General features: G+C 39.5%; 1 protein-coding gene across 1 annotated transcript in view; it reads right to left on the bottom strand.

Moving 5' to 3' along the window:
* Positions 1-3,621: 3,621 nt before the first annotated feature.
* Positions 3,622-25,398, bottom strand: part of C3H6orf58 (chromosome 3 C6orf58 homolog) — a 61,683-nt gene continuing 39,906 nt past the window's right edge. The window contains exons 6-10 of the mRNA XM_056563603.1: positions 24,328-24,405; positions 20,973-21,157; positions 14,068-14,201; positions 11,912-12,150; positions 3,622-4,601 (exon numbers count right to left, since the gene is read on the bottom strand). Of these exons, the coding sequence (XP_056419578.1) occupies positions 4,420-4,601; positions 11,912-12,150; positions 14,068-14,201; positions 20,973-21,157; positions 24,328-24,405 (818 nt within the window). The 3' untranslated portion in view covers positions 3,622-4,419. The remainder of the gene's footprint in view (positions 4,602-11,911; positions 12,151-14,067; positions 14,202-20,972; positions 21,158-24,327; positions 24,406-25,398) is intronic.

The raw sequence follows: 25,398 nt of genomic DNA, 5'->3' as shown, positions 1-25,398 counted from the left end.
AAATATGGGGAACCCTATGCGTTTTTTTATTTTATTTATTTATTTTAAAAAAACGCATAGGGTTCACTGTCTTTTTATTCTCTGCCAGATACCAACGAAGCAGCAACAGCCTGATGTTACCAGGGTGGGCGAGGACCATTGTTACTGGCCCTCCCCAGCCTAAATAATGCCAGCCTGTTACTGCCTAGGCCCAGGAGTGCCATTTTTGATGCTCCGGGCCTGTTGATACCGGCTCTTCCTGGAACCCTGTGGTGGGTACCAGGGTAATAATTGGGGGTTATCGCTAGCTGTTTTGAGGGCTAACGCTAAGCCCCAGCTAAGTAATGAATTCCATCAATAAGACCGGCTTCCACTACTAAGCCTGAAAATTCTATTTAAAAAAAAGACGACACATTGGAAAAATTATTTTATTTTAAAAAACACTCCCCAACAGCCCTCGTTAACCATTTTATTAAAAGGAAAAAAATACAGTTCATCTGCCGTAATCCATCGAATCCGCCGTAATCCTCTGCATCCACGGATCTGAAACGAGAAGAAAAAAAAAAACACAAAATATTGGTTAGTACATTTTTGGCATTGTCCGCTGAGGAGAGTGCCCATATTGCAATGTCTGCCCAAACAGAGAGCCTCCAATTGTTGCAAAACTACAACTCCCAGCATGCCCAGACAGCCTTTGACTGTCTGGGCATGCTGGCAGGTGTAGTTTAGCAACAGCTGGAGTCTCTCTATCTGGGAAGACACTGCCAGAAGGGTCTGTTCACATTATACAAAACGGATAATGTGAACAGAGCCTTACTAGCCTGGCTCCTATCTGTAGCTCCGCCCCATAATGACATCATCACTAGGGGGCAGAGCTACACGGACCAAGCTGGTACTGGAGGGAAGTAAGTGGACTTTATCTTCGGTATACACCATATACAGACTCTGCTCCATGCTGGGAGTAGTAGTACCTGCATTAATAGACAGATCGCAGCAAGTGTAAATCCTGACACCCGCTTTGATCCTCCTGTATAATGTATAGATGCGGGTGGCCGCTCTTCTATGGTCCCCTGCACTGACGTATATATACACATATTCATATTTCTCACAGAGAGTTGTGATTGGCTGGAACCATCTGGCCAATCACAGCTCTATGTGGGAAATATGGATAGGTGTATATATACGGCAGTGCTGGGGACCAAAGAAGAGCGACCGCATCTATACATTATACAGGAGGATCCCAACAGACCCTGGCGATCTTTCAATTAGTACAGGTACTACTACTCCAATCATGGAACAGTGTGTTCCATGCTGGGACTAGTAGTACTACCTAAAAAATGTTTTAAAAAAAAGTGAAAAACACACACACACACTACATTTTTATTATTGTCGGCTACATTTTTAGTGCTCTACCTGACCACTTAAATTGATCCCTGTTTAAAAATTAATAAAAATGTTGTTATAAAAAAGATAAATTTCGTTAAATACAATTTTTTCCCATCACTACTGTATCTTTTTTATTTTATTATTTTTTTAATGGTACCCTACAAAATGTTAATAAAAAAAGTTTCTCCATCACTTTTTTGTATCGCTAAAGTTCAAAAAGAAATAAAAACCACCTGAAAAAATGCCAAAGTTAAAACCCACGTGGCGTTTTTCTTGGCGTTTTTCACTCCCATAGACTTCTATGGGAGAAAAACACCAAGATTTTCCAGAAAAAACACCAAAGTCTCGACAAGAGGTCGAGAAACAGTACCGTCGTTCCACGAGCTCGGCCGAGCTCCTTCTCTCCTCTCTTCCTGACCTTGATTCCTGTGTTCCATGTGACACCTGGAATAAAGATACTCTTCTTTGGCAAAACATCGGGTGAGTGCGTTTTCTGCACCTTCCTCTTTTTGAATGCTTTTTAAAAACTGCCAACGGCTTTTTGCAGTTCCCTATTGACTTGCAGCTAACATCTGGCCGCAGTGTTTTTTCACCAATGTTCACACCAATAAAAATTGTTTTTTATTGCCGTTTTGGTAAAAAAAAAAAAAAAAAAAAACAAGTGGCAACCTAGCCTTAAGGGGGTGAAAAAGGGGTTGAAAGTTTGTATGGAAATCCGTCATTTTTGAAGCTAGAAGCGTGAAACTTTGTTTTTAGGCTAACAATTAGAGATTAAGAAACACGTGTTTTAACATTTTCTAAAATTCCACCTCTGAAAGGGTGAAACTGGGGTTCAAAGTTTGTATGAATTAACCCCTTGCCGCAGAACGACAGGTATACCCGGCGCTGCGGCACGGGAGGGTTATAAAGTGAGCTCAGGAGCTGAGCTCACATCATACCTTCATGGTCCCGGCTGCTATCAGCAGCCAGGACCCGTGGCTAATGCCGGACATCGCCGTTCCGGCAGATGTCCAGCATTAACTCTTTAGACACGGTGATCAAAGTTGAAAGAATTCGGGTTGTTTGGATGCAAGTAGACTTTACCCAGAGCGGCCTCATTACTATAGGATCGTAAAAAGTAGATCTATGTTACCCCAAATTTAACGCGAGCGAAGCCGCGGGCAAAAGCTAGTTTATATATATCTGTACATATAAATATGTGGGACTCTATTATAGCTACTTATGCCTGGGTATAATACATGGTTCTTTTAAATGTCATACTGTGGAGGTATTAATGAAACAATAATAGATATAGATTGTTATGCAGATTATTGATACATTTATCATACATTCCCATAAGAAGGCTTGACACAGAAAGGCTTTGTTGTATGAAGCAACAGGGACTCTGTGTACTTTCTTACATGCTCTGTGTGCATGAGGACTATCTTGACTTGAAGACTGCTGCTTTATGTCAGCTGATTGATGATACCATAGTAAATAATTGATTTTAACACTTTTCTATAAAAAAAAATCTAATAAAAAAAATGAAATGACTGATCCCAGAAATTGATGTAATTGTCATATTTACAACCTAGATGTTGCATTGTAGATGCATTATTACAAAGTTCATTTCAATAACTTTATTCAATATATATATCCATTACAATCCCCTGCAGATGCGCTAATCTTACTGTCCGTCTAATCAGTTTGTGTATATATATTGTTAATGATACAAACATTGCTTATGGCAAAACAATGCTTCGGTGAATTAACCTAATTGGTCAACAGCTGGCAGCTGCAGTAATTACTTTAAGATTATAATACATGATATCTGTTTAAATATAATTACTCTGATCTATGAACCAAGTAATTAAAAGAAAAAGAAAACTATTTCTTTAGACCTCATTACTTTATTTCCTTTGAAAATTGTTAAATAATGACAGCTTATTAGAAGTGTATCCATTGAGTGACACAATGTAATTGAAAGCTGGATCTGGCGATATTAAAGGTCATAAACATATTTAATCAAACTCATTCTGGAAAAAAAAAAACTCCCAATCATTTCTTTTATTGCTATTTTTTTCCCTTGTTAAGGAAAATGTTTCTTCAAATCTAAAAATATAATTATGGACTCGTGAAATGGATTACAGTGAGTGCACTCACCAAGCATGAAATTGACCTGTTACGGTGAAAAAATAAGTAGTGTTGTAAAGATTTTAATTATTCTTGGAACAGTGTACTTGTTGCATTAGTCAAGGCTCTCAAGCCTAGTACCTGATTCAGATGCAGTGGAAGGAATAGAAAGCAATTATTGTTCTTCAACTTGTACGTTCCCTTGGTATTGGCCGTGATATCATCATCACATTTCATTGAGGTTGGCTTAATAACATTAAGAAACACAAATCAGTTCATACAGAGAAAAGTAATATTAAATCATTAAAGGGTGTCTCTAATGCTTTTTAGTCAAATAACAGCCCTGTGCATATCAAATTTGGCACCTAAATCCCTGAACGGGATGCCATTCTCCCCACTGTATATTTTTATGCATTAAAAGATAGAGCTTCCTACTCCATTTCCAAAGCATCTGTCTCCACTGCAAAACTCAGTGCCATATATTATGCTGGGTCTAGCAGTGGAGGGGGGTGCTGTGGAGACGGAGCATAGAAATATACAGAGAGGTGAGGAGAACGCATTCCTGTTCTGGGATTTAGGTGCCGAATTCAAAATGCATGTCATTTAGAAAGATGAGTATTGTGCACAGTGCAGCTCTGGGGATTGAATACGACTGGAGGTTTGCTTTCAGGCAAAGCACTTATATTATTACAGTCTGATTCTTTACTTTCTGTTAACTGGACATTTTCAATCCAGTTATCACTTGGCCTTACTTCAATCTTCTAATGACTTAGAAGGCTAATTAATAGAGTTCTCCTTTTGTATTCTCAGCTAGAGATGTCTTAAAGAGGGTGGAATGAGTGAAGCAAGAATAACTAATGAGAAAATTAGGTAGACAACATTGTCTTATTACTAGTGTCACTAAGGCTTTTTAACAAGATGTTTCTGCTAAATAGAATTCCATTAATTCTGCCTGTTTTTCTGCACATCACATGCTGAATTTTTAGCTAATTCTATAATAATCTTAATAATTGTATTTGGAGCCAAGTTTGGGTCAGTGACCATATTCTGAAGAAGTTTTCGTCCTGCAGCTCTTCCTTCTTCAGAACACATGGCTTTTTTCCAGAGCTTCAATAGAAAGCCACCTTTGGGGAAAAACAGAAAAAAAAAGATCAAACATATTAATTACCATTATCATTAAAGGGGTTATCCAGGAATAGAAAAACAGAGCTAATTTGTTTCAAAAACAGCTCCCATCTGTCTCCAGGTTGGGCTCAGTTCCATTTAAGTGAATTGAGCCAAGTTGTAATACCACTCACAACCTTGGGACAGACTTTGAGCTGTTTTAAAAATAAATTAGCTCTGTTTTTCTATTTCTGGGTAACCCTATCAATAAATAACAATAATAGTAATAATACTATAATAATTATGAAGCAGGGATTAAGATGAAGACCAAAATGGTCAACAATGTATTCTAGGAGTTACCATTTTCCGAAGCTGTTACTAAAAGGAAAAACAATCCACCCTGCATGTGTCACCTACTTCTGACATCACAGACTGCCTTCCGGAGAGTAACATGAGTTGGGTTCAGTGCATACAAGGCCTGCCATCCCTCCTCTTTAGCTAAAGAAAGCCATCATAACACAACATAATGCAGTTATGTCTTATCTATAATTAGCTATAATTATCTCATCATGCGGGTCTGACCCAATCCCCCCAAGGATCTTGAGAATGGGGAACCAAGTTCCCTTTTAAAATGTAGTAGAAGGCCACTCATGCATGTTGCTGCTCCATTCATTTTCTATCGGAGCCAAAGGTGAACATTGTACTTGCTCCAGCATCTCCTTTACAGAATGAATAGTGTTGGCGCGCATGCATGATCCCCACTCCATTCTAATGGGACACTTGGCTTTTCATTCTTCAGATTGCGGGGGGCCTCCAGCAGTCACATGGGTGTCCTCTATTATGTGTATAGGAGATAACTCAGCTAAATGGGAAAACCTCTTTAACCCCTAAGGACACAGACTGTTTGGGCCTGAAGGACGCTGACAATTTTAGCATTTTTTGCGCAATCACTTGTATTTTGCAATGGTATCTTTTATTTTACCATAAAATATGAATTAATCATATTGACATCGTTTTTCTTAGTTTACTACAAAAAAAAAAAAAAAACAAGGAAAACTCTTTTAAAGTGTGTTTAAAGCTATTCTATTCTGATCCCTATTACTTTTTTATTTTACCCAATTCAAGGCTGTATGATGGCTAATTTTTTGCTTAGTGATCTTCAGTTTTTTCCCATTTTGATTTTAATTGGACCTTTTGATCACTTTTTATACATTTCATAATTTTTTTCTGACATATGATGTGACTAATGATCAGCAATTCTGGCATTTGGCATTTTTTTTACATTTACATCACATACGCATGTGGCAATACCAAATATATTGGGGGTATTTTTTGTTTTGTTTCTTACCTTTTGTTTTTTTCTTAATGTGAAATAAATTTTTTGGGGGAGCTATATACAGTAACCCCCAACATGCGATGGCCCCGACATATGATAAAATCGACATACGATGGCCTCTCAGAGGCCATCGCATGTCGATGTCAGCATCGACATGCAATGCTTTTTTATGTCGGGGCCATCGCATAAACTGCTATCCGACAGCGCAAAATGCTTAAGCTGCTGTCGGATAGCAGTTTAAGCATCCCGGGCAGTTTCGTTTACCTATTCCCGCTGCTCCGGGTCCACTTCACTACTTCACTACGCATGCCGTCCCGGCGCAGCAGCGTAATAACGTCACCAGAAAGCGAGGCCCGTACCTTGCAGAAGATGCGGAAGAAGCCGGAGGATCGTGAAGAAGACAGCGGAGCAACGGGACAGCATCGGGAGCCCCTGGGACAGCATCGGGAGCAGTGAGGACCTGGTCCGGAGCAGCGGGGACAGGTGAGTACAGCTTCCTATACTTTACATTGCACGGATCCCTCAACATACGATAGATTCGACAAACGATGGGTCGTTTGGAACGAATTACCATTGTATGTTGAGGGACCACTGTATGTGTGTATATATATATATATATATATATATTTTAATGCTTTTTTTAATGCTTTTTATGTCCCCATGGGGATTTACGTACAATTATAGACATTTTCCCTAAAGATGCAGTGATTGGCACTGAAAGGGTTAATGGTGTACATGAATGTGATCGCTGATGTCCGCCATTAGTGGTCCCCAGCTGCTGATAGCAGCTGATATTCACCCTACATAGTGAGCACAGCTCCTTCATAGCTGCACCAGAAATATATAGACTGTTTGCAAAGTACTAGCCTGCAGCACCATACATAAATGCAACATGTCTCCAATGTTTTTTTTTTTTTTATGAAACCTGCCATCAGTTTTATGCTACCCAAACCATTGGCAGCATGAAACTGGTACAGGCATCGCTATCTCAGCACACTTTAAAATAGCATACCATAGTTCAGTGAAAGCAGTGTTATCTCCGGCGTGCCCATAGTCAGTACATGGAGCGCATACCAAAAAAGCATTAAGAAAAAGCTTAGGAAACATGAACTTATTACAATGCTCAAATGTGAACCACTAACAATATAATGCAATAATGCAAACCCACGAAAGACAACCATCGAGCACATTTCTAATGAACCAACACAAAGCTCTAAATGCAATAATAAATATCCCCCATAAAGTTTTGGTGCACCTTTTTAGTAGAAACACAGAAATGGATATAACATTGAGCAGTATATTTCCTTTATCTATTTCTGTTTTAGATCAATGTCTGTGTAAAAATTGCACCCAAACTACATGGGATTCTACTTGTCTGCACCCAGCTTTACATTTTGTTGTCCAAGTAAATTATTAATCCTATGCGGTGACCAAGTTCAAAAGATCAAGTTGACCATTGTCTATTTCAATCTCTAACACACTAAATGGTAAACATTGTTCTGAACGCCGCTACAGCCAGGACATTATGAAAGTAACATATCCCTCGATACTTTGGCAAGTTCCCTTGAAGAGAAACTTGGCCACTATTACAGAGCTTACTTACATTCAGTAAAGAAAACCAATCTACAAACAACATTCGTTACAAGCCTGCTGTGAATTACAGAAGTAATTGTATTAATCTCTTTGTATAAAGAAAGCTGTGGGACTTTCTCATTTGTTATATGATTTTGTTGTATTACCATATTTCACATCTGGCTGCACCATTATTTCACACCAGTTCACTGCTTTCAGAGACTGTGTTAATACCCTGAGCACGTTTTAAACATATTCTTTCATAGGTACCTTGATGAACACTAAGGCAAATGAGACCAGCATTGAAATGTTCAGAGAATAATTCGGGTATAAAGTATCCAGTTTACACGAGCATATTTGACTGAATCAATTCTGAAGATTACATTTGAAGTGAAGGCGTTCAATTATTCATCTTGTAATATGAAGTCAGCAAACTCTACATTCAATTATCCATCAAACTACATAAAGTTTGTCGAGCATTACTGCCATATAAAATGTAAATAGTACATCTTCCATAAGATTACATGTGACAGCTAAATTTAATCAGAGTTACACTGTATGCTGAATGGGATTTTCTAAAGTTGAAAATATTTTATTGTGCAAATGCAAAGGAAATGTGGTCATTGCCTTGCTGAGCCCACCACATCGCTCATTCGTTCACCACAGGATGTGGAAAGAGAAAGAGCTACCGCCAAGCAGAAAACAATTGTATTACTCATTGTTCTTATAGCTTTTGAAGAGTACAATAAAATATTTAGAGAGGTATTTTAGTTTAAACAAAATTCTGTCACAGATGCATATAAATCTATGATCTCAGAACAAAAGTATGCTTCAATATGATTTAGGCAACCAAACTCTTTTAGCAATAACTCAATGGGGTATTCTGGATAAGGAGGTATTTTTTTTTTTTTTTAAATATTAATGTCTGAGAGTGAAGCGAGAGAGCATACCCCCTGCCCTGATCCCCCTCCACTGCAGGCTACTTTCCTATTCTTTTTGGTTCAGGCGCTATCTTGTTCATGCGGGAGTGGGATATCCTACAGGAACGGAGGGGCTAAGAAGAAGGAGTTGTCACTGTCTGAATGGGTTTGGGACAGGTGAAAATGTTATCTTTTCCCATTTTTAACGCACCACAAGTTGTTAAAAAACAAAATAGAAAATCTACCTGCCCAGAAAACCCCTTAATCTCATTTGACAACACTCAAACAAAAAATGTGGTGGTTTTCTGCTGGTGAAAACCCTAAGGCGGAGGTAGACCAGATATATTTTACAAACACATTGGCCCTTATTTACTAAGAGTGGAGTGTAGGTTTTCTTGTGAGATTTAATTCCCTACAATTTATTTTCAACGGTATTTACTAAGGTTTCCCTACATTTTCCACTTTTCCCTACATTTTGCTTTTTTTTTTACACATGCTCTGATCTGTCTGGTTTTTCTCATCTCAAAGCCACCACATTTTATGTGGAAACCTTAGTAAATATGTAGGGTTTTTTTGAAAATGTCAGAAACACTCCCTTTTCGGAGACAACGCCCCCTTTTCCTGGCGGTCATGCCCCTTTTCGGGTTTTCTAAGCAAAATGGAGAGTTAGTCGGGTTTTTTCAATTCTGGCGCAAAATCTGGCACAGACAGAATTTCTGACGCAATGCGACAGAATCTGGCGCACAACCCAACAAAACATGTTGGATTGGCAATAGTAAATGAGGGCCAATGCCTTGCTGGCAAACTCTTAAAAGGGTACTCCGGTGGAAATTTTTTTTTTTTTTTTTTTTTTTAAATCAACTGGCCCCAGAAAGTTAAACAGATTTGTAAATGATTTCTATTTAAAAATCGTAATCCTTACAGTACATATCAGCTGTTGTATACTACAGAGGAAGTTCTTTTATGTTTGAATTTCTTTTCTGTTTGACCACAGTGCTCTGTCCTGACACTTCTGTCTATGTCAGAAACTGTCCAGAGTAGGAGCAAATCCCCATAGCAAACCTCTCCTGCCCCGAACAGTTCCAGACATGGACTGAGGTGTCAGCAGAGAACACTTTGGTCACACGGAAATGAAATTCAAAATGAAAAGAACTTACTCTGGAGTATGCAGCAGCTGATAAGTACTGGAAATAATTTATAAATCTGTTTAATTTTCTGGCACCAGTTGATTTAAAAAAAAAAAAAAAAAAAAAATTTTCACCATAGTACCTCTTTAAACACTTTACTCAGATGAGGCACTTAGGCTTGGCAATTACATGAAACATATATATGGATTTACTATGCTTGGTGATTCCCACTTCGATATAGTCACTCAAATTATAGTTGCCGCTTGCCATTCTGTGTGACAATGTTTCTATAACTCACTCTTTGTCCCTCTCGGCAAGATAAAAAAAAAACATACTCACCTTTACCTCCGGTCACCAACAGAGTCAACAGCATGGCCTCCCTTTTTCCTCTCCTCTTGACAGGTGCACAATGACATCACTCATCTATGACATAATGCTGCTGGCAGCCAATGATTGACAGAGCATGAGACCAAGTGCTCTTCACTGTCAGACTTACAACTGTGTGTCGCCGCTAACTATAAGCACAATATTCGGAAACCCTTACAGTTATTTGCCCCACTGGCATCGGCAGCACTAAACATCTAATAGGGGACAGGCCTAGTGGGCAGGTCCTGCCATGAACCTCCTCTTGGAAACAGGAAGAAGGCAGGAGATTGGGGGACTAGAAGGAGATGAACAAGAGCTGGGGTGAACTAGAGATAAGTAAATATAATTTAAAAAAAATATATTTTTTTTTTTCCTGACCCTATTTTTTTCCCAAATGCTGAAATACCCTGCTGGTGCTTAGATTTCTTTATGCTATTTAATATTCTGTCAGAAGCTCCTTAGCAGGAGATTAATATGTACTAATATTTAGTAACATGGGGGGAGATTTATCAAAACCTGTGTAGAGGAAGAGTAGAGCAGTTGCCCATAGCAACCAATCAGATCGCTGCTTACATGTTTCAGAGGCCTTTCTAAAAATAAAAGAAGCGATCTGATTGGTTGCTATGGGCAACTGCACCACTCTTCCTCTACACAGGCTTTGATAAATCTCCCCTATGGTGTACATAATATACGTAAGTATACCTTATTCATTTTTTATATTATGGTATTTCTCATTTTATACAGCATATGAATGATATAGCAAGAGTAAACATGACACCATGTTATCTCTTTTAATACACATTTGATATCTGGATCATAAGGGTAATATTCTTGTTATGAAATAAAACATAAAGACTGAGCTAACAAGCTGCCTCTGATAGGGAATGAGGACAAAATGGTCTGAACGTCGTGCTTGCTTGCTGTAACAATGGACTTGCACACATTTTGTGAATCCTTTAAGGCCTTGGTGTAATAAGGCTCCACATATAGATCTATGTTGTATAAACACATCTGTATCTATATGTTTTTCACTTCAGCATAGGCCACTAAATAGAGGTAAAAGACAGAATCTATTGTCTGCAGCACCAGGAAGGCAAACACAAATCCCCAGCAGCATGCAGAGGAGACAATGTTATATGAAATTGTCAGTACTTGTGTTGTCTGCTTGTCTGACCTAATAGGCTGTAAGCCAACATGGTCCACTGCATATAACTGTATGACTGGCATCCTATAGAAGCTTCATCTTATATCTTTATTTTAGAAAATATATACGATAATATGCAGACATCGACTCATGAATAATAGATGTGTGAGTGGTTTCTGGTATTTTGCACCAGTGAGACCTCCCCTATATCTCCCTGACCAGGGCTGGCTCTGCCTATAGGCAAAAAAAGGCATCCTAGAGTACCCTTTTGATGGGGGGCACTGCTCTGCCTGCCGCAAGGAAGTAAGAACAACCAACATCCAAACCACTCGCTCAGCCAGCAGCATGAGGAGGAGGTTTTTTACAGTGTGTCACCCCATTAATATGCTAATTACAGGAGGAGGAGCTTGTTACAGTGTGTCTCCCCAGTAGTAAGGTGGGACGTGTCAAAGGGCAGGCCAATGAGTGGAGTGAAGTGGGCAGCAAAATTAGCTTTTGCCTAGGGTGGTGAAAAACCTTGCACCAGTCCTGTCTCTGATTGCTGGAAATTGGTGTTTGAACCTTAGGTATAGTCTTTCTTTGTGTTTTTAATAACATTTTATCTTATTTTATGTGATTTGTGAGCAATTGGAGTTTTTTCTTTTTGTGCTTTAGCTTTGTTCTACATGTTAAAGATAGAACACAGCTAACTTCAAATAACTACTTGTATTCACTTTTGTCTTAATCAAAAATGCTTCTTTTAAGTGTATTATCAATGGAAAGCAAACTTTATATTGTATGTGTTATTGTTTTTTTTTTCTACTGGAAATTACTTTCACTCATAAATAGTCATAAACAGTAAATAAAATCAAAGCAATAAATATACCTGTAAATGTGTTGGCTTTGTTAAGTAAATGTAGTGTAGCCAGAACCCTATTTTCTTGTTCCGAGAAGTCAGGAATGTAGGGGGCTTTATCACCTTCCTTCAAAATCCTTTTTGGCAGAAATGTTTGAAAATCATTTGTGATCTGGAAATTTGTGGGGAAGTTGGAAGCTGCAATGAATTCAACTGCTGTGGCCCAGTCCATTCCAAAGTTTCCTTCTGATTCTGAGAGGTGGTGTAACCTGTGCAGATATATGAATAATAATACAGAGTGTTTTATGGTTTACTACAAATATTTATTAGTAAAAGAAAAATCATTATATAGTACAGACATATGGTGCAAAAGAAATGAGGAAGATATGGCGTTTTGGTGGCTGAATGCATAATAGGATGCAAAGCAGTGGACTCACCTGTATTGCAACATAAAATACATTGAAAGCATTGCGAGAAAAAGAGGAAAAAGGCATCTTACGCCAAGTTAACTGATTTAACTGGGTTTTATCAAACATAGCGTTTCTACCTGGGTTTAATAACTAAACCTACCACTAGTCCACTAATAGTTGGCTGCAGCTACCACTAGTCCATCATTTGCTGGCTTCAGCTACCAAAACCTGTTGTCCACTGGTTACAGCTACCACTAGTCCACCATTGCTTGCTATTCATTGCTTACAGCTACCACTGGTGTATTGTACACATGCAAAAACGGGATAAGTACTAGATGACTATCCACTCTTAGACCTTCAGTTTAAAACCAGAATGTGGAATGTATTTTTAACCTAATTTTCTAATCTAAAAAACAAAACATTTAATTTTTATAGCGACAGGCTATGTATCCAGCTTGCCATGACTTTCCAACAGCAAACAATTGCTGAATGGGGGTTCACTCCCAGCTCCCTGCTGAGTTAACGCTCCACTCCCAGCGCTTCCTCTGTGTGAGGCAGCAGCAGCATGTTCACATTGGAGTACATGATGATGACTTTTTTACATCCAGTATTCCAACTTGTCATCAATCATCACCAAACGGATGTACTGCTACTACAGCCAGGCCTAAACACAAATAACAGATTTTTCAATGTTTTCCCTGTTTCACTTTTTTGAGACACAGTAACCAATCCTGTTGCAACTCCCAAAAAGGGAGAATTTGTGATAATTTTTTTTTACTTTTCAGTGTTTACAAAAGCTATTTTTTAACTATTTTGTGACACCAATCCTGCTGCAACTTCCAAAAGGGAAAATTTTTAGAATGCTTGGAAAAAGCAATTGTGTCTTCCAATACCTCTGTGTGCATTTTAACACCAAAAGGCATCTGCCAATAGAAAGAGAAATATTATGCGCCCTTATTTAAGTGTTAAAAACATACAAAATCTGTTAGCGCAGTGTGTTCTTAAACAAGCTGTTAGTTACCATGGGTTGTCGCATGTCGCTGTAACTTTGACATTAACTTAGCCTGAAAAAGGCCCTAGCAGTGCTATATGGGGCTTTTGAGGTCTTAGACACAGCATTATACATGTGTTTTGAAGCTTATTGCATTGCCAGTCCGCATAGAACCTGTTCAACATTGACAAAACTTCAAAAAAAATTCAGCAAGCCCGCCAAGCCGAACTTTTATAAATTTCGTTCAACTCTGTTCCGCAACACATTATTGTAAATTCATGTACAGATGAGAAAACACATTGCAGAGTAACAAACTGACAATTCAAACAAGAGTGAGGGTTCTGCTCACATTTACTGTATGAGAAAATAAGGGGGAGACATATGGTAAAGATTTTAACAATGGTCCAGCCTTTCATAACAATAGAGTACTGCACATACAAGTAGATCAGACAGTCTCCTGGCCAGTGTCAGTGATAGAAAGTGCATTTGAGTGAAATTGAGTGAAATAAAAATGTAGGATGAAATAAGTGGGACTGTAAAGGAAATGTGGCAGGTCTGCCTAAAGATACATATTTTTAGGGCATGCTTAAAAGTATGGATGTTGGGAATTAATCTGACTGTCTAGGATATCACATTCCAGAGAACTGGTGCAGTACAAGAAACGTTTTGGAAATGGGAGTGGTAGTTTTGAGTTATGTAAGCTATGTAGGTATTGGCTGGATAACATTTAATCTGGCTGCTGCATTCAGTGTATACTGGGGGGGAAAATCATAATATTACTTTACCTGTCTGAGCAGCGTGGAAGTGCAACAGCAATAGACTCCATGTGAGCCCTCCACAAATTGGATAAGACTCTTTCTTCTTCTTTGGTTAACTCTGGTACAGAAGTGTCAGATTTTTTATTTGATGTCATTATTGACTGAAGAGAAATATAAAAATATTATTTAGGAAATATTTATAGTGTAGAGAAAAAGGAATGTCCTGATTATACGTATACAACAGAGTTATAGCAAGCATCATACAATCTCTCTTTTACAGATGCCATTATAATCCCGCCAGATATGGTTCTAGGGGTTCTGTTTTAAAACAATGAGGGGCAAGACTCTTTAACAATTGTGTTAATGGGGTCCATTGGACTTCACAGAATTCTAATAGACCTCCATTACATTAAGTAGCTGTCATTGCTTTTAAAGCCATGTTCAATGAATATAGAACTATCCATTCCTTATTCTAGGAGAAGATCCACATCTTTATTGCTGCTTAGTGTACAAGTTTCATGTAATGCATGGACAAACCAATGCACTTCCAGCTTTGATGTACAGTGACCCCCTGACCTACGATGGCCCCGACATACGATCATTTCAACATACGATGGCCTCTCAGAGGCCCTCGCATGTTGAAGGCAGCATCAACATACGAAGCTTTTGTATGTCGGGGCCATCGCATAAACGGCTATCCAGCAGCGCAGACAGACTGCTTCAGCTGCCACCGGATAGCCGTTTACGGTGCCCCGTGTGGTCCGCTGACGATCACTCACCTGTCCTCGGGGCTCCGGCGCGTCCTCTTCGGGATCCCCTGCATGGCTGGCGCTCTCCATCGTCGTCATCACGTCGCTGCACACGCCGTTCCGTCATCCAATAGGAGCGGCGTGCGTAGCGACGTGATGGCGGCGACGGAGAGCGAGGATGCCGGGGAAGCAGAAGCCTTGCCGGAGCGTCGATAGCACCTGGGGACGCGGCGACAGCGATGGAAGGCGACATCCAGGGCAGTGGTGACGAGCGGTGATGGTCCGGAGAGGCGGGGCCAGTGAGTACAACTTCCTATAACCGTGGTCTTCAACCTGTGGACCTCCAGATATTGCAAAACTACAACTCCCAGCATGCCCTGAGGTGGCAGGAGCACAATGTTTGGTTTAGTGGTGACATCACGTAACTATACTCTTCAGTTCCACATCATGAATCATTGGTGGTATTAGTCAGAGCATAATTTATATTTAATCCAAATATATACCCTCCCTCATGAACTTGGAGATGTCATGATGAAAATAACAGTTTATTTACACATCAAGAAATGTGATTTGTGACCATGTGCCCTGGGTGGGCAGATTCATTGATGATCTGCTAAGTACATGGCAGGGAGATGTGTATGCTATAACAGTGTTTATTGGAAGTTTAAAGAATGATGATTACAATTAAAATTTAGTAAAACAAATGTCACATCACATTTTTTTATTTGGATTTAAAAAGTGTTCTCAGTTAATGCTATTATTACAGATACCCACAATAAAACTTACAGCGGGGAACATCATCCTTCATGTCAACTGCCACCACCACCATGAAATCCATACTGATATGGGGAGCTCACAAGAGTAGAACAGAATTCAAGATACCCTTCAGAATGAATCTAGCAAAATTAGCCACAGGGTAATACAGGATATCCATCAAAATCATGATTCTCTCTTTTATGACTCCTAATCGGATACATAATCCTACATAAGTGATCCCATATAGTGCCCTATTTATTGAGTTCGTAGAGAGATGAAGGAACCGGCACCTGCACAGTTGAGGAGTTCACAGCAATACACTGACCATAGAACAGCAAGCCTGATCCTGAAAACCGTGGTGCATACCCATGCAGAAATAGTCACAATGCCACAATGAAATATAAAGGAGACTGCACTCACCATTCAGTGATCTTTTACTTTAATCCAGTAGGCATATTACAGTACGTGCGCAGCAGACATCATATGCAAGAGGCAGAGATACTGGGACAGTACTGTTTTGCACGCTTAGCTTGCTTCCACTAGCTAACACCTGGCGCCTCTCTGTGTGCAAGCGCGTCTTATGTGAGAGACACCAGAAAGGTAAGAAACAGACAAGTCATGTGCTCACAACAGGTAAATATAAAAATAGTGTGTAGACAATAAGAAACAGTAAATATATATATATACAGAAGATAGCCAAACATGGGGCATATAAATAGGAATAGAAAATACAGTTTCTATAAAAGGGGCTAAATTCATAGCGGTCATTAAAACCTAGAGCTCCCATAGCATCCAGTTTAATTATTTCGCATGCCTATCACTGCCATCAGTAGGTGGATATACTCGTTCCAGACCTATTGTGAACGTCACGTATGTGGGTCATAAGGTGTGGGGCTCCAATATCGGTCCTTATAGATATTAGATGTTCGCGGATGCGGACATGGAGCTGCTGAATTGTCTTGCCCACGTAATAAAACCCACATGGGCAGATTAGCACATAAACGACAAATAGAGTGCGACAGGTTTTAAGATGGTTAACTATTTGTGTATATCCGCCCAATTTAATTTGCCGACTGGCCCAATTATGTGTGTAGAAGAAACAGCTCATACATGGAAAGTTTCCTTTCAAGGAATATCCAGGTAACCAGGAGGAAAAAATGCTGCCCAATTTCCCCAAAGCCGAAAGGTGGTATTTCTTACCAAAAGTCCACAAGTTGCAGAGCCGACCCCCTGGCCGCCCGATCATGGCAGAAATCGGCTCTGCGACCGAGTTCTTGTCACAGTACATAGAGTGGCTTTTAAAACCCCTGCTGAAACACATACGCACATACTTTAAAGACACTGAGGACCTCTTGGTACACTTGTGGCAAAACAGCTATCAATTAGCCTCTATCAATATTCAGAGCCTATACACCCGCATCCCCCGGGATGCTGGCGTACGGGCGATTCATGAATTGCTATCAGAAACTGATAAAACCGAAGGGTTCACCTCGTTTGTTTGCGATGTACTTTCCTTTGTTTTATCTCATAATGAGTTCAAAGAGGGCGATGATTGGTATAGATAATAGACCGGTACCGCTATGGGTACACCGGTCTCTTGTACCTATGCCAATCTTCTCACCACCGTTATTGTACGCCGATACATCTTCTCCAACCTTAAAGCGTACCCATCAGATCCAACAAAATTTTTTTTTAAATATATCACTCAGTACCTAATCCTGACCATGTACATCAAATCTTTGTGTCTAGCACCTTTATTTCTTTTTCTATTACACTTTTAACCCCGTAGCAACAATGGATGTAAACGTACATCATGGTGCTGTGGTACTTAACGCACCATGACCGGTACTCGGGTCATGCGCAGCAGGTCCCGGCTGCTATCAGCCGCCAGGGACCTGCCAGTAAAGGCAGACATCCGCGATTGTGCGGACGTCCGCTATTTACCCCTCAGATGCCGTGATCAATACAGATCACGGCATCTGCGGCTGTGCGGTACTTTAAATGGATGATCGGATCGCCCGCAGCACTACCGCAGGGATCCGATCATCCAGCATGGCAGCCGGAGGTCCCCTCACCTGGTTCCGGCTGTCTTCTGCTCTGGTCTGAGATCGAGCAGACCAGAGCAGAAGATCACCGATAACACTGATCAGTGTTATGCTCTTTTCATAGCACTGAACAGTATTAGCAATCAAATGATTGCTATAAATAGTCCCCTGTGGGGACTATTAAAGTGTAAAAAAAAAAGTTAAAAAATTTGTAAAATCCCCTCCCCCAATAAAAAGGTAAAACATCAGTATTTCCCATTTTCCCCTCAAAAAAGCATAAAAAAATTATTAATACACATATTTGGTATCAACGCGTGCGTAAAAGTCTGAACTATTAAAATATATTGTTAATTATCCTGTTGGGTGAACGGCGTAAACGTAAAAATAAAAATCCAAAATTGCCATTGTCATATTTTATTTAAAAAAAAATTATAAAAAATTTATAAAAAGTAAAACCTAGGCAAAAGTGGTACTGATAAAAACAACAGATCATGGCGCAAAAAATGAGCCCTCGTACCGCCCCATATACAGAAAAATTTTAAAGATGGTCAAAATAGGGCAATTTCAAACTTTTCAAACAATTTTGTTAAAATGGTTTGAGATTTTTTTTAAGCGGTAGAATTATAGAAAAGCATATAACATGGGTATCATTTTAATCATATTGACCCGCAGAATAAAAAAAACATGTCATTTTTACCATAAAGTTTACAGCGTGAAAACAAAACCTTCCAAAATTTGCTAAATTGCAGTTTTCTTTTCAATTTTCCCACATAAATAATATTTTTTTTGATTGCGCCGTACTTTTTATGGTAAAATAAGTGATGTAATTACAAAGTACAATTGGTGATGCAAAATGCAAGCCCTCATATGGGTCTGTGGATGGAAATATAAAAGAGTTATGATTTTTAGAAAGCGAGGAGGAAAAAAAACGAAAATGCAAAAATTTAATTGGTCTGGTCCTTAAGGCCAAAATGGGCCTGGTCCTTAAAGGGGTACTCCGGTGAAAACTTTTTTTTTTTTTTTTAAATCAACTGGTGCCAGAAAGTTAAACAGATTTGTAAATTACTTCTATTAAAAAATCTTAATCCTTCCTGTACTTATTAGCTGCTGAATACTACAGCGGAAATTCTTTTCTTTTTGAAACACTGAGCACAGTGCTCTCTGCTGACATCTCTGTCCATTTTAGGAACTGTCCAGAACAGCATATGTTTTCTATGGGGATTTCCTTTTACTCTGGACAGATCCTGTGCTGTCTGCTCACATCTCCCCTAGAATTAGCAAAACTATAACCCCCAGCTTGTCCTCACTTACAGTAGTGGGGCACAAGCTGACAGTGGGAGGATTTTTCCTCCAGCTGTGAGCCCTGCGCTCACAGCTGTCAATCAAGGAAGTGTGTCCATGACATAGGTGATGATGCATGGACACAACAGGACTAGTATGTGTCCAAGCAGGCAGGGGGGGGGGGCAGTTGTTTGACTGGCTTTTTCAGTATGAAATATAGAAAATTTTCTTTTGGTTTTGCATGCTTTACAACATATCAAAAGTTTTGTACCTGACAGTGCCCATTTAACCCCTATGTGAGGTATATCAAACTTTTCCTACGATTTATCGACGACAACATATTGGTCGTCTGGGACGGCCCACAGACAGCTTTCCAGGATTTTGTGACATACTTAAACACTATAAAAAGACTGTTGTTTATCTCTGTGTTTGGAGGCATGAACTTGAGTTTTTAGATGTGAAATTACAAGTGTGTGATGACACACTCATGACGATGGGTTTCCATAAACACATCACACATAACTCATTACTCCACTTTCAACCGCCACACACAAAGCGTAGTATTCCATATTCACAGTTCCTACGCCTGAGACGTATTAACAGTGACATCCACATTTTCGAGCAGCAAGCAAAAGATCTTCAATCCCGCTTCTTAGCTAATTGTATTTTCTATTCCTAGCTCTATTTACATGCCCCATGTTTGGATATATTATGTTTATATATTTTTGTATTTACTATTTCTTATTGTATACACACTATCTTCATATTAACCTGTTGCGATCACATGACTTGTCTGTTTCCTACCTTTCTGGTGTCTCTCACATAAGATGCGCTTGCGCAAAGAGAGGCGCTATGTGTCGGCTAGGGGAAGCCCGCTAAGCCTGCAAAACAGTACTGTCCCGTTACCACCTCTGCCTCTTGCATATGATGCCTGCTGTGCACGTACTATAATATGCCTACTGGATTAAAGTAAAAGATCACTGAATGGGGAGTGCAGTCTCCTTAACATTCCCCCGTGACATTGCCCTATGTATTGAGATTGGGGACATTAGATTAGTTGATATATTGAAAGATGGCTGTTGTGTGGTACCCAGAAGAGCACGTGCAATAGAAAACATACTTTCTTCAAGTTATGTGAACACACACAGTTCATCTAAAACCTGGCTACATAATCTTGACTGACACAGGGGTGGTTCACAACGATGCTAAATATGTCAATGTGTTGTACCTACGAAGGTTTTTTTTATGAACTCCGATAAGGTAAGCCATTTTCAATTAAACAATGTATGAATTGTACAGTGACATGTTGGTCTACGTCATCTGCTGTTTGGATTTTAATGTAAAATATGTAGGATTCACCTTGAGATAGTATCAAATATGCAGCTCAACATTGTACATCCAGAAGAACAACATTTGTAGGGAGCGTCTATACACTTTTTTGAAAGACACAATGCCAGAAGTTATACATTTAGTATTTTGATATTAAAATGATAGTGAAACTTGTTAGAAGGCAAGACACACTGAGACTTCTCTGTGACCGTGAAGTGTTCCGGATAGTCACCTCAGATACAAGGCTCCCAATGATTTTAAAATGTGTTTTCATGTATCATTACTAGATTTATATAATTTATTTTAGGTTGTTTCAATATGTACCTTTTTTTTTTAGATATCAATATAATACCATTAGTATATACATTTCTAACACTGTTTTATTGTATTAATGTAAATAAATACCCTGAGCCATATTTTTTTGTTGCTGCAATGCTGACACTCAGTCCAAGGAACCCAACAAATTTCCCTTTGACGCATCTATTATTTGTTTTTGCCCAAGTACCCAATAATTATAATATTTGTAGCATTGGAATTGCATCAGTCCAGCTTCATACACTTTTATTTGCTGACTTATTCTACGTACACTTACTCCAATCCCTTCCCCTCACACCAAATCTTCCAAAGGACCTGATCAGCTTTGCAGGTTGGTATTCAGCTTAGAACAATCTCAAACATTGTGGGTATTGTGTACCATAGTGAAGCCATTTGTATTAAGTTATTAAATAGCAATCTTCATGTGCATTTTCTACAACATGGGTCACACAGTTACCTCAAAAAATGCTTTCCATTCATCCATGGTTTTAGCAGAAAATGAGCGACACTCTTCAATGCTGCAGCAAAAGTCAGACTGAGATATATTTGGTTGAGATATGACTATGCCATAAGGAAATCCTTCAAATAATCCAGCATCAATAGCTCCAAGAAATGGGATGACAGCCAAATAGTAATTCATACCTATAAGAAAGTAAAATATATGGCATATAAAAAGGAAACGACAAAGGTGTTCACAAAACTGATCACTGAGGCAAACTGGAATGCAGATATGACTTTGAATTAGCATAATGTTTTTTGTCTAAAAAGAAGCTTACTCAACTTGGGCTATAGAACCATCAAATGTGAAATCTAACATTGATAGATTTACTTTGAATGTGTTTCTTCTCTGTAAGGTACAGAAAAAATATTTCCCCTTGCTTGCTGGACGGTGCTTAAAAACTGTTTTTTTTTACAGATCTGTTACATTGGGGGTTGCAGTTGTGACTAGGTTTTTAAGGCAGGGGGGCTCACCTATCTCCCCTTGCCACTCTATGCAAACAATATTCTTACTAATACAGTCCAGTATCAAGAGGTTTGCCCTGCCCCCGGCACTGCAGCACCACAAAAAAAATGTAACTTCGCTAGGCTGTTTAGGCTGAACTGACCATCCCAGTGCTCACATGCATGAAAGTCCACAGTAAACTACAACATAGAGGTAAGAAGGAATTAAGCACTCACCGGGTCTTGAAAGAAGATGATAACTCTTTATTGGTTTTTAGCGTACATTGACTTTGTACATGTGGGGAGAGCGGATAGATGGAGCTGGGTGGGGGAGAAGAAATGGGCGACGGTCCGTTATCGCGCTTGCGCGCTTCGTCAGGCCCCATGAGGGGCCTGACGAAGCGCGCAAGCACGATAACGGACCGTCGCCCATTCCTTCTCCTCCACCCAGCTCCATCTATCCGCTCTCCCCACATGTACAAAATCGATGTTCGCTAAAAAACAATAAAGAGTTGGCATCTTCTATTGAGACCTGGTGAGTGCTTCATTCCTTCTTACTTCTGTGTTGTAGTTTAATATTCTTACTAACCTAATTGACAGAAAAAAATAATGCACCCATATAGAAATGATGAACTGCTGCAAAACTCGGCATGCAGTTATGTCTTGGGTTATCACCACAGAAGGGCATAAAGTGCTTTCCCCACTGCCCTATAAAAAGGCTCTCTGAGGCTTCTTGGTCATAGATCACTGACTGCTACACTTGCCTCTATAACACAATGTTATTAATTGCCAACAATGACCAAGCTGTTCGAAAGTATTGGGTGCAGTGGTCAGGCTTCAGACACCCCAAAGAGACCATCAGTAGAGAGGATTGTTTGATCCGATGACAAGCAAGAGCTGCTCCCACAGATTCCTCGTCCACCATTCAGACACAGGTAGCGCCTTAATTACACACCTGTGGCCGGACCATTTCCAGGTTCTTGGCAGAAGGAAATTTGGTGTCATGGCGCCCACTACATTTCCTGCAATTGACCGCCAGCCACTTTTGCCTTTGTTTGTAGTGAAGGAATAGCAAATCGAAAAACAAACAAACGCAGGTCAGTTCACCACCAGTTTAAAGTACGGTATATCCTGTGGCGCAGAGTAGTATTCCGGAGAATGGAAAGCAGTGGGCTGCTTCCTAAGTAGGTAGCAAAAAAATAGAATAAAATGGTAGATCTAGCTCCCGGGAACTGGATCTACCATGTTCTTCTATTCTTTGTTTGCAATGGCGTCCTCTCCACAGATTTAGGAAATCTTCTTTGCACATGATATACAACAGATGTTTACAAATAGATCATTTAATTCCTAATTCAAGGTTCAAGGCCTATTTTTTCTCTTAGCTTGATATAACTGAAAAATCTAAAGAAATCACTCAGGATACAGAAACAAAACTTCAGTGGACTTCAGAGCAAAAAGTACAAATCAATCCAAGAACAACAGCAAATGGCCTTAGGAAGATGCTGGAGGCAACAGCTACAAAAGGATCGAATAGCCATATAGTAGAAACATATTAGCCCTTAAAGGGGTACTTCCATGGTAAACATTTTTTATTTTATTTTTTTTAAATCAACTGGTGGCAGAAATGTTTACAGATATGTAAATTACTCCTATAGAAAAAAAAATCTTAATCCTTCCAGTTCTTATCAGCTGCTGTATGCTTCAGGGGAAGTTGTATAGTTCTTTTCAGTCTAACCACAGTGCTCTCTGCTGAAACCTCTGTCTGTGGCAGGAACTGTTCCGAGTACAAGCAAATCTCCATAACAAACCTCTCCTGCTCGGGACAGTTCCTGACATGGACAGAGGTGGCAGCAGAGAGCACTGTGGTGTCAGATAAAAAAGAACTATACAGCTTCCTGTGGAGCACTGGAAGGATTAAGATTTTTAAATAGAAGTCATTTTCAAATCTGTTTAACTTTCTGACACCAGGGTATAATTCAGAAGCTTTATTTAGATGCAAACAGTGGAAGACATGTTAGACAGCAAGTGCATAGAGAGAAGCGATGGTCTTTCGTTCTGTGCACTTCTTCTGGTTCACAATCGTATCTATATCAACAGTAAAACATGCCCAACAGTATATTGACAAGGCACTCAGCAAGAAAGAAGACACTGCTTCAAAACTGGCATAAAATATAGTGGAATACATTGCAGTCTCATCTTAAAGGTATAAGTCATGACTCTCGTTGTATACCTGCAGGGGAAGTGTGTGTCATGGAAACCCGGCAGGATGGGGATTGGTTGGGCTGAAATTCTAGAAGTGGTTGACTCTCCTTGCCATGGTCTAGTCAATGTGGCTAAGATAACCTACAAAACCTCCCATACTTTCAAGGCTGTTACAATGAAGAGGGAGTTACATTTAAGGATGATGGTACGAGTAATCACTCAGGGCACTCTCTGTGTGATGTCTCCTGGCTGGTGTATGGTGGAATACCCTTGATGGTGAGGTGAAAATAATAGGCAGAAGACTTGGGTAATGTGCAACAAAAAAATCATGATTGTGCTAATGTGGCAGCAAAGGTAGAAGAACACTTCCCCTCAAAATGAGTCTGCCAAAACACAGACTACTTTGATACAGGGACATATCAGCATATGCTATATACGAGGACCCCTAGTGGCTGATAATATAAGGTAAATGATTTGATTACACATATGCAAAACTTTTGTCTCTCTACCACATACAAGAATTTTTGGCATCTGACAGTAGCCATTTAGAGTCTACTTACATCGTAATGATGAAATTTAGCCACAGTGGGAACTTTGAGCCACAGTGGGGAAAAGAAAAAAAAGAGTAGAGAGTAGAGTAGTGTGTAGTGTAGTACTACGATACTTACAAGCCCACCAACTTTTTACTGATATGACTGTTTGGTCTTCACCACTCTTCCCAGAGGAAGATGTATCTTGTAAGCGACCTAGTATAGGTAGAAAATAGAGTTATACTGTGGACATATTTTATGTTCTTTTACATCAGATATTGATGGACATATACTTTAACATTGTCATGTCTAAACAATGAGTAAAACAATAGGGCCAAACAAATGTTATATACTATAGTTTACATTGTAAGATGTTCTTAAAGAGGGGTCTTTAAAAAAATGTCCAGGGGCAGGGAATGGCAGGGAAACAAACTAAAAACCTGAACTGCTGACCCAGCACTTCCACCTCTCAAGAGTTACAGGCTGAAGTGCCCCTGTGACATCCCTGTACACTGTGCACTGCAGCTTCAGCAGCCACGTACAACCACAAGTGCACTTGACCGCTTCATTAAGGATGTGCAGATCTAGCCAGTGCAAACTTTATACAGATGTGTCCAGGCTCATCTCTTTATTATCTATGCGATAAAATGTGATTTCTCATGACAGTCTTCCACCTCAATATCCTAACATGTTATCAATGGACTCAAAAGACCCCATTTAGTGTGTCTCCTTTCAAAGACTTACACAGTATGAACACTTAGTGGGAGAAGGTCATGACCTCAAGTTGTTGTAAAAAAAAAACTGGTAATCTCACCACATGAATCACTAAATATATTTAATTTGGAGATAAGATGAGAATGGAAACACCTGTAGTTGTATACCATGCTATCAGCAAGACAGGGATTGTGCACTACAATCTGGCCCATATTCTGTTTCTGAACAGTAAACACCATGCTTCTCCTATGCAGCCCAGAAAGGCTTTAAAAGTAAGACAGTGATGTATAAAGCATGGCTTACAGTACTTCTAGGCAGTGGAACAGTAAGCCACCACTGCATAAGCATTGCTGGTTTACTGTTCAGTAAGTGGAGCATGGGACTCCTGTCAGAGCCCTTACTTCACTTATGAATTTTCCATGGCACTTATAGGATGCTATAGAAATTATTGTGTTAGTGACTGGTGATATTTCCATTAACCTATACAACTCTAGA

The sequence above is a fragment of the Hyla sarda genome, chromosome 3 (assembly GCF_029499605.1).
Source record: "Hyla sarda isolate aHylSar1 chromosome 3, aHylSar1.hap1, whole genome shotgun sequence".
Classification (NCBI taxonomy): Eukaryota; Metazoa; Chordata; class Amphibia; order Anura; family Hylidae; genus Hyla; species Hyla sarda.
Note: the sequence above shows the minus strand (reverse complement) of the source record. Positions and strands in the feature narration are given on the sequence as shown.